We start from the raw sequence: 10,999 nt of genomic DNA on the forward strand, positions 1-10,999 counted from the left end.
AATTGCACCGGTCGCACTGTCCTAAGACCACCCCTGGCTAGACCCGAGAGGGCGCAAATTTCATTCTGAAACCTCTCCTCCAACATTACAAGGGTGTGTCAAAATGCGCGCTTGCCCCGGGTGACCAAGCATTTGCGGTCCCGCCTAAGCTTCCCCGCTACGACCTTGAAGCCTCCTAACGCATACTGGGGGTCAGAGATACCGATTGGTGCGTCTCTGATCTCAGTATGTGTTAGGACATGGGAAGGTGGCAAAGCCAACAAAATTTTTTACGGGGGTGGGGGGGGGGAAGAGACGGATCTAAAATGTCTGAAAATCTGCTGATATAATACTTGAACGGCCCCTTACAATGAAAGTTTATAGTTTCTGCTTGGTTTCATAGATGGCAGCATAATTTGAAATATTTTGGGCTGTTTTTGAGGATGATTTTGGCTGGATATTTTTTAAGGATCTGGCAACTTTGGTCAATCATCCAGGAATTGGCCAGATAGTTCAAAGCCCAGTATAATTGCGAATGAGCTTCAACCATAATAGGCCTCTCGCCTACATCAAGGAAAAAATAAAGTCCAGTAAAGATGGCCGGAGTCGCTAAGCAACCGAACAATGCGGTTTCAAACCGGATAGTCGCTCAAAATTTGCAGCGACGTCCAATCAACCAGGGAAAGAAACCATTGCCAGAGCCGACGACGGTCAAGCACGTGTTCCTCATGGTGATCATGCACGTTTGTCGGAAAGTCATATTGTACGACCCGGAGATCAAAGTATGCGTCTATTTGGCCGCTCTACTGTGCGGATCGCTGGTCAGTGACTTCACGCCCATCCCCAGAACTTACTTCTCACAAAAATCCAATGTCTTGAATCAGTACTTCGTGAAGTTAGGCTGGGGATGGACGATTTCGATAGTCGGCGCGTATCTCTCTCTGACCAGTTACGTGTATTGCTGCGGGAACGCCGAGCGAGTCCGAAGGCATCTCTACAGGCTGGCTATCGGGACGCTGATGTGGATCTCCTGGACAAAGTTATTCGAGGTTGTGGAAGCGAGTACGGCTGGATGCTCTAACGACAAGTATCTCACCAGGGCTATGTGCAAGCAACACGGTCATTTCTGGGGTGGCTTCGATGTGTCCGGCCATTCGTTTCTTCTAATTTACTGCAGTTTGTTAATAGCCGAAGAAGCCAAATCCATCCGAGGCTGGGAACGGATCGGGGAGCTCATAAGGAACGAGAGTTACGAAGAGGACAGTCCGCTGAAGTGTCTCTCGGACGAGGAATTGAAACACTTGAAGACTCATTATTACTTATTGACTCCATATGTTCGGGCGGTTTTCATACTGATGACTTTGCTTTCGATGTTATGGGACGTGATGCTTATAGCGACGATCTTGTATTTTCATGTCATGGTACAGAAAGTCGTCGGTGGTGTCATCGCCATATGCATATGGTACTTCACGTATCGATGGCTCTACACGTTCACTCCGCCCGGCCTGCCAGGACAGGGCCTCTTTAAATACGGTGACCTTCCAGCGTATAGTCGGACACTTCGCTCATAAAACTGTTTCGTGATAGCTATCAATATTATACATATTCCACATGAAGAAATTGAATACAAAAATTGAAATTTTTAACATATTTCACGTATCTACAAACGTGCATGAATTACATAAATATTATAAAAAGGTGTTTAAATTTCTTTTTAGCTTCAGTTCTGAAACTCTTGGTTCTGGCAGATTAGCTTGGTTTAATGTTATGGTGAGACGGTGGAACAGTTTTGGTATAATCCGTCACATGGTGATTTTTGGGGATTTATTTTTGGTACCTGATGAAAAGTCACCAAGGCCATCTACTGACACTACAGACGCCAAAAAAAAAAAAAAAAAAAAAATTGCATGCAAAGAAAGCAACAAAGACTGCCTTTTTCTGATTTCTGGGTTAATGAATAAATATTTACATATGTGCAACAAATAATAAAAAATAATGATACAGCCTAACCTGACCTGTTGGGGAAGGAAATAATCCATGTCAACTGACGTGCTGGAAAAAAAATGAAATAGAACAGTTGCTTTTCAAAAGATGGGGGACAAACAAACAAAAGAGGAACTCATTTAAAACCCCAGCATAACTAGTGCCACCTGCATAGAAGGAATGCTGGAGATATGGTAACCCAGTACCATTATGTTTGCCTTGACAACTTATTTTGACAATAAGTTGTCAAGGGAAGTAACAGATTTTACCGAAGCTGTTCAGGTGACAAAAAATTCTATTGCTAATATAAGTGTTCAACAATTTCTTTCAATGTTTTGAAATTGTTTTTTTGTTGTTTTTGGATATTGATCAATGAACTCTTGTCTTAAGTAAAAATTTACAAATGCTGTATTTGTATACCCGTGTATGTGTAGAGATGTAAAATTCTCTACAATAATAGGTAGGACTACTATTATAAATAACTTGAGAATATTATAAGTTCTTGATGAGAATATTCTCCTGTTATCTATAATATAGTTACTTATAATATCCTTGAGAATATTCTCTGGAAGGACTATTTTCATAAATTACTGGGGAATATTGTTATAGAAAATAATAATTCTGAAGTTATTAATAATAGAGTCCTTCCAGAGAATATACTCAAATATTTTCTCCTCGATGAGAATATTCTTCATTTACTGAAATCTTTCCAGAGAGTATTATCAAGAATATATGTAATGACATGTATTATAATAAATAATCTCGATAAATAACTTGAGAATAATAATTATTATTTTTGTATAATAATTATTATTTTTGATAAGAATATTCTATAGTAATTTATAATAGTAGTCCTTTGAGAGAATATTCTCCGGAGAATGTCCCTGTCTCTCTTCCCGTCTAGAAGATGGGTATATTGAAGTTTGAAAGCAAGAAAATTAAACCACCACATGGTTAAATTGCACAACTTTTAAAGAAATGTGAGTAATACAGAATTTAAGTGTACGTGCATTGAAAAAACAACAGTTCTGTATTTTCTTAGAATGAAGGTGATTGTATAATAATTGCTTCCATATCAATCAACTTTGATTTAATTCCTTTTGTTGTGAACTTATTTCTGAAAATTTATCGAATTTTAAAATTTTTTAATGTTTTAATCTAAAGATTTCTAAAATCTTTATCACCAAACTTTTAAAACCTCTCATCATGACCTGGAGAATATTCTGAGACTATCTCGAGGTGATTATACCAAAAATTGTTTTGTTGTAAATGTTTCAGGCAGTGAAAACTGATTTATATTTCACAGTATAAACAAAATTAGTAAAAAAATTACTTAAAAGAAAAATGAATATTCTTTGTTATTCTCCAATTTTTACATCCAGGAGAATATTCTCACATCACATCTCTATGTATGTGTATTAATTACTCATTGGTATTGACATGATATCTATCCAATTTTTTCTATATTGCCTTACCTGTTAATTCAGCAATGATGAACCCAGAAACGTTTTATGCGGTTTGTTCAAAAAGCAAACCATAATATGCGTAAACCAATGAAGCTAGGGTGGCATGATTTAGTCGCGTATGTAGGTGATCCTAGTGTTCATGCTTCAACTTTCCCTGTCAGTCGCTGCCAAATCATTGATGAGTGAGGACATGGTCCTGGGAAATTCTCTTTTTTTTTTTACTTTTTCATGCTATAAATTAACTATAGAAGGGGGCTTGTGGAAAGTTTGACTGTGGCACCCACAAAAGAACACAACCTAGTGCCCTGCTACAGCATGTGGAGCCATGAGTGAGGAAGTCACATCTTTTGTTTTGGCAAAATGTCAGAAAAACGTGGACAACGCTGCTGCATTAAATTTTGTGTAAAGCTTGGAGATTCCAGAAGGGAACAATCTGCAACATTCAATAGGCCTTCGGGGGATGAAGCAATGGACACCACACTGATAAAGGAGTGGTACTGCCGCTTTGAAGATGGCTGCACGTTAGTGAAGAGACCCCGGTTATGCTGACCATCTTCTTTGACTCCAGTATTGTGGTTCATCATGAGTACACACCACATGGCACAACCATCATCAAGGAGTACTGCCAAGAGATTCTGAGTCACCATCATGATGCTGTGAGATCCAAACGACCCCTGACATGTGGGTTGCAGGAAATTACAGTTCTATCATGATAACGCACAGGCTGATTCCTCACATTTAGTTTGTTTCCTGGCCAAATACAACATGCCTGTACTTTGTCAGGCTCCCTACTCTGCCAACATGGCTCAGTGGGACTTCTGTTTCTTTCCCAAACTGAAAATGTCCCTGAACAGGACCAGATTTCAGTAAAACGAAAATGCTGGTGGTCAATTACACTTCTTCACTCACTGGAGATATGCCGGCCAGATAGGGAAAAATTAAAACATGCATCAAACCATGCCTTCTTAGCTTCATCGGCTTATTCATGGAGAAATTATGGTTGGGTACTTTTTGCAACAAATCTCGTAAAGCGCTGATTTCTCAATTTGTAATGCCTATCTCTCATGACTATTGAAAATCAGAAAAAGAAATCTTATTTTAGTGGAAAAAAATTTATTTCTGTGAGAATGTAGTCAGATTTCTACTATTATCAGACACAGATTGAGAGTGGAGCAATTTCCCCTCCCAAGAACTGCATAATCTAGGAAAAAATTGGTCTGTTCCGTAAAGTACAGGACAATTTTATGAACCTACAAAATTAATTGCCTCTTCATATATATCTCTGTATCCATGCCTGACTATGGCATTTCTTCTTCTTCCCCCCTACTCACGATACTGATCTTCAAAATGAATTTTTGTCCCTGTGAAAGGGTGATGAAAAAAATATTTTTTGTTGGTTCTGAGATTCTGGAGCTCTTTAGATCAAAGTAAATATGATTTGTTTTTTATGAACTTGGGATATTTTTTTCTTATGAACTGAATATTCAAGTTTTTGTTTTTAAGTATGGTTCTGTAAAATACTCTAACCAGCAGCTTTGTATCATTTTGTGGTTTTCCTGCGATAAGCTTTCCATTAAATGAATTCAAATTCATCCAAGTGTGTGGAATTAGAGGAGTAGGGTAAAGGAAGCTTGTACCCTGTGCAATAATCTTGAGGATTGCAGCTCATTTACACGTGACATTGAAACCTTGTTTTTCAATGATACTTAATATAACTAGGGGCGCGGTAGCTCGGTCGATAAGATGCTCGCCTAAAGTACGAAAGGATGTTTAGAGGTGTCGCGAGTTCGATACCTGGTTCATCCTTGTCAGAAAACTTTCCTGACACAGGGGTACAACAAAAAATGGCGACTTGACCGCAGCAAAAAATTGTTACCGCAGGGAGTCCCCCATCGAGGGGTTAGAGCACCAACCTCTTGATGAGTAGAAAAAACAAGCCTGCCGTTCGGAATCGTCAATAAATTGTAGGTCCCGGTCTAATTAGCCCTCGTGTGCAGAAAATGACTGTGGTGCGACAAAAATGATCAATGATCTTAATATAACCAAAGCTCTCTACAAAAATATTTTTTCAAATTATGTTTTGAATATTGTCTTTAATGTCAAACTCTTCTCAATACAACGATATACTTTTCTTCTGTGTCAATGTTCTTTTAATAGACTGAAATTGCTATAGCAATATATATATATTTTTTATATCTCACTCAAAGTTTCCTATAATATGTTTTTTAAACACTTAATTTTTTTTCAACGCCATTTAGAGGCATCAATATATTTTGCAACACCTGTTCCCTAAAATTTTTGATGAAGTTGCTACTGTTGTTACTTTCTGTATGACGCAAAAGTGTAGTGTGATAAAATTGTTTGCAAGGTGAAACACTGACTGAATTTTATTAATCGATAACTGTTTTGTGCAGCAATTCTCACAAGTGCATTTTGTAGTGTGCTAACAATGATGAAAGATCAGTTGAGATGTTCAAAACAGCATAATGCCACCATATATAATGAAAACCTTATGTACCAATTTTTTTCGAAAATGGCTTTTTGACAGTTTTAGATTGAGAAAATATCTCACCAATTCAAGCTTTTGGGGAGAAAAAAAATCTGCAATGATCTCTCTGCTCTCTAAAGAGGAAAAAAATTAACCTATTTTGTTCTTTATTTAATGGGATGTCCCATCCGTCTTTTGCTCTTGTAAAGTTCAAAATTTCTGATGTACAAAGTTTTCATTATAAAGTGGTGATAAATATTTGGTGATGTGTAATGTTTATGATGCCTTTCGATATAATAATCTCTCTAAAACAATATTTTTTCTAACAAGATAAGAAGGAAAGGTTTTTTTCCTTCAAAATTTCATTGTACAATATTCTTATATATTGAATCTACATTTGCTTCTGAAATCGTATGTCCTTCAGTGGTGACTTAATTATCATAAAAATGTAAATACAAGGGGGATCGTAAACTGTTTGGAAAAAATTAGAGTTGATGGTACCCACCAAAACGAACAATATTTACAAAAGAACCTATGGGTCTCAATCCACTCAGAGTGTCAGAAAAGCTTAAAGTAAATTTTCCACATTGAAGTTTCAACAGTGAAAGAGACGTAACGAAATCATAAATTGCATAATCCTATGAAGATCAATGAAAGACCCAAAGGAGATGCTCTCTCTGTGATGTTCAAAGGGTGTTATTACACAGTTCACAAGATATACAGTTCAAATGATAGGCTGTCATAGGCTCGTGGTGTTGTATTGATCTTGTCTGCAGCAAGGATTCTTGTGACAAGATCTTTCACAGTCTGCAGTTGCCTTGTGCACCAATGCTTTTATGTGCCTCTCACAAGAAGTCGGGTGAGCATGGGGAGGCCATGCCACAGGTCCATACATCCAATCCACCATTTGGGATAACTGGCATTCTGGACATTTTGGATAGCGATGCAAAAGTATGCTGCCCCCCTCCCCATCATGCAAAAACCACTCCATGCCCCTCTGTATGGTAAGTGGAACAGCCTGAGCAGAAATCACATTGGAATTGAGGACTTGTAGTTTGTTTTTGTAGCAGTGCTTTTTGGACCAGTTTTCAAGTTTAGCTTTTCTGACACTCTGAGTGGATTGTGACCATAGGCTCCATTGTAAATATTGTTAGTCTTGATGAGTAATATCACTCCCTCAGATTTTATCTAAATAGTTTACAAACACTCTGTATGTATACTTTTTTAAAATTCAAATTATTTGTTATGGTTTGGTGATTTCAGTGTTGAAATATATTATTGTCTATGGACATTTCGGTGAATATGCAGTGGTAACTTGATCTACTAGTGTTTTTTTTCTGTGTGGGTAGTTCAAGTTTTGTTAGAGTAATCTTGCAAGTGAATGTAGTATAACAGTGGTCCATAACCTGGTGCCAGTGAGACGAACGAGTGCCACAGTGGTAAAATGTTCGTCTTTCACTATGAAGGTTGCCGTCAACCTTCGATAGGTAAGGAAAAGTTCCTTACCGGTGAGAAGGCCGGGATTACACTGCAAAAGTTTGATAATAGTTCTTTTATAAAACTGGAAAAATGAAACAAATAATTGTACCAGTTACATTCATACAAAAAATGCACCCAATAGGCTTATTGGTTGTATTTTTCAAGTTTTGTAAAAGATCTTTTATCAAACTTTTATAGTGTAATCCCTGCCTGAGGCAAGACCTTTTAAGATTACTGAAAACTTGGATTATCCAAAAAAAAAAAATAGATAATGTTTTAGCAAGCTTAACTGTACTTAGAAAACTAAGGCGAGAGTAGGCGTGAATATGTCTTTTACAACTTGTTACAGCAGCCTGGTACCCAAACCTAAAGATATCTTCTTATCTTCAATAGGGTGTAGCATTGCATTTGATTGTTAACTGTCCTTGCATTTGACTTGGTCCTGGTCTAATTAGCCCTCGTGTGCAGAAAATGACCATGGTGTGACAAAAATAATCAATACAATCTGCCTGGTATCTATGCTTGGAAATTTATCCACATGAAAATTGTTTGGCAGTCGGTTTTCCTTCAGTGAGAACTATCCACAGATGATGTCATTGACGTTTACTTTGAGGTAGAATAGTACCTCTGTCCCACAATTTGACACTCTTGTGATTCAATTTTTTTTTACTTTATTTTGTAGCAGGCAAGATGCTACAGCATCCAAAGCACTACTTGCAAAATCCATACATTACTTGCTCCCAGGCGCGGTAGCCCAGGTTGATAAGATACTCGCCTAAAGTACCAAAGAATGTTTAGAGGTGTCGCGAGTTCGATACTTGGTTCGTCCTTGTCAGAAAACTTTCCTAACGCAGGGATACAACAGAAACGGCGACATGACCACAGAAAAAATTGCTACTCATTAAGTGTTTAGCGTGCCAACCTCTCGATGAGTATAAAAAAAACAAGCCTGCCATTCGGAATCGGCAATAAATTGTAGGTCCTGGTCTAATTAGCCCTCGTGTGCAAAAAATGGCCGTAGTGCGACAAAAATGATAAAATGATTACTTGCCTCCAAAGTCCACACTTGCCTTCTCGAAACAGTAAATTCTACATACTTTTTCCCATGCTGTGTTTAAATCAAACTAATAGTAAAGTATCTGAAAACCCTGACTTTACTGTATGATTATACATATGTAGCGTATCCGGCTTATAACAGTGTTCTTTCATGAGCTTGGATATAGTGAACCAAATTTTCTGTCCTTTAAAATATGTCTTTACAGGTTTGACTGTAATTTATTTTTATGGAATTGTTCTTATTTCAATGGTGGGGAAAAAATTAATTACATCTCCATTATATTATGTGGAAAAGTTTCATTTGGGATGATATTTCTCATGATACAAGTAATTTTTGTGAAAAAATTAATCTCGTGGGTCAAGATGCTACTGCATAATGCAGACATAAATTGTAGTGAAAAAGATATTTGTAGGTAAAATATTATATAAAATAAGTAAAAATTTATACACGTATTCTCTTTATTTTTATGAATCTATTTGTGGTATATTTCAATTATTTATTTTTGCTTTGACTTTTTTCAAAGTATGGTTGTATATTATGTTTTTATCTGGAATGGGTGAATTATGCCAGTTTTAAGCATATACTCCCTAGAAAGTGTGATATATATTTACTGTAGTTCTTGCCAAGGGCTTGCATTTAAAAAAATCATGATTTTAGAGGCTTGAAATGCATAGGCTATAATTATTTTTGGTTTTGAGAAACACAAAAACCCATTTGTATTTTTCCCTCTATTACCTCTCTCAGAGAAGGTAATAGAGGCAAAGAAAGAGTTAATTTCTACATCTAACAGTATTAAAATACAGTTGATGCTCATTATAATGATTAACTGACTATGCATTATAATGACAATTCTTTTATCAATGATTGTCCGATCCTTCCACGTTCAATGTAACAAACCCTGCTTCACATCTCATTGAGATATTGAAGTAATCCTGAAGACTGGGTTCCCCCGACCAAGGTTTTTCAAAGAGATTCTTTGTTAAACTGCTTTGGGGAGCCATGGATAAGCATTGATTAGGGAAAGGGACAGCACGTTTGGAAAAAGTTTGATAACGTTTGCTATAAACTGTCTCTATTGATTGAAGTCATTATTTCATGTGTTAATCATCAATCAGTAAGTCCCATACGTTTTCATATAACACAACTATCTTATGTTTTTTTTTTGATAGAATGTCTGCTTTCGCTGGGGGTTGTTATAATGAGTGTCAACTGTATTTGTAAATTATTATTTTATTAATTTTGAATATTGCTTGTTGGTCCATGCTTGAGACACTAACTGCTGGTTAGACACCGGGCTGAGGCCTGGCTTCTCTTTAGGCCTGTATTACACTATAAAAGTTTCAGAAAAGTTCTTTTATGAAATTTGAAAAATGCAACCAATAAGCATAGTGGTTACATTTGAGTGAATGTAACAAATGGGATTATTGATTTTTTCCCAAGTTTTGTAAAAGATCTTTTATCACACTTTTATAGTGTAATCACAGCTTTACACGCATTAAATCCAATAGATTCAGACATGCAATGATAAAAACAGGTGATCCTATCATCAGCTGTCCCAATTTGAGGGTTTTAAAAGATGGAATTAGATCAGTAACTCAGTTACTAATTCTTTGAGAAATGTTGATCTTGGCAGGAATTTAAATTGTTAAGCTTTACAAGTGAATTATAGTTTTTTGTTTTTGTTTTGGTATGTTTTGACTGAATATTTTTGTGTTAAAAATGAGGGGAAAATAGCATAATATTCATTATTCTGATCCTTGTGTTTGGTATCATTACTCCAAATTTATGTGGCAAGTACAAATGTTGGATTGTTTTTCTACTTATTGCCTTAGTTTGAGGATGGAAGGAAAGTTTGTATATTTTTCAATAATAAAAAGAATATCTTCTGAAGTATTTATTTTAAATAAAGTAGTTTGTTTAGATTTTTATGGAAGGCTGTATATGAACTATCACCTGAACTGGAAGAGCTCAGCAGCAACGGGATAAGTTTGGTAGCTTTGCTCTGACCTTCATGGTATGAACTAATGTGTAAATTTCGAAATACAAGTTTTAACCTCCTTTTACGTACAGGCTTTCGGCAACAAATTTTGACTATGCATAGTTGAAATACCAGAGATAAATTTCAAAAACTTTTCAGGGAGTGTAGGGAGATTGAGTAGAACAGGTTCCCTCTACTTTCCCACCAGCCAGCCACTGTTTTTATACTGTTTTTTTTACTCATCAAATTGTAAGAAGAGTAAAAGTGAAAATTAAATAATACTGAGGTAAACCAAAAAATATATATTTGTGGTGTTTTAAAAAAAATGTGTTGCATTTAAATAAAGATAATGACATGTAGACTCAGCAGCAATTTCATAACATCAAGAAAAATGGGAATTTATTTAAATTGGTGAGAGCAGATAAGAGCTGCTGCCACGCTTTGCAAAAGACAAACCTCAACTGATTGCAAGTATATGGGGTTCTTCTATGCACTCCCACGCACAGACAGCATGACCTATATTTACACTACCATTCTCAAGCACATTCCAAGAATCCGAAAACATGGGG

At 36.4% G+C, this 10,999-nt stretch overlaps 1 protein-coding gene across 1 annotated transcript; it reads left to right on the top strand.

Annotated features, from left to right (window-relative positions):
- Positions 1-499: 499 nt before the first annotated feature.
- Positions 500-10,342, top strand: Fitm (acyl-coenzyme A diphosphatase Fitm). The gene has a single exon (XM_089233772.1). It carries the CDS (start codon positions 576-578, stop codon positions 1,548-1,550), a length of 975 nt encoding a protein of 324 aa, XP_089089898.1. The 5' UTR covers positions 500-575; the 3' UTR covers positions 1,551-10,342.
- Positions 10,343-10,999: the final 657 nt, after the last annotated feature.

The sequence above is a fragment of the Pholcus phalangioides genome, unplaced genomic scaffold, assembly GCF_987345545.1.
Source record: "Pholcus phalangioides strain wild (caught in Gottingen) unplaced genomic scaffold, Ppha-v1.0 ptg000001l_1, whole genome shotgun sequence".
Classification (NCBI taxonomy): Eukaryota; Metazoa; Arthropoda; class Arachnida; order Araneae; family Pholcidae; genus Pholcus; species Pholcus phalangioides.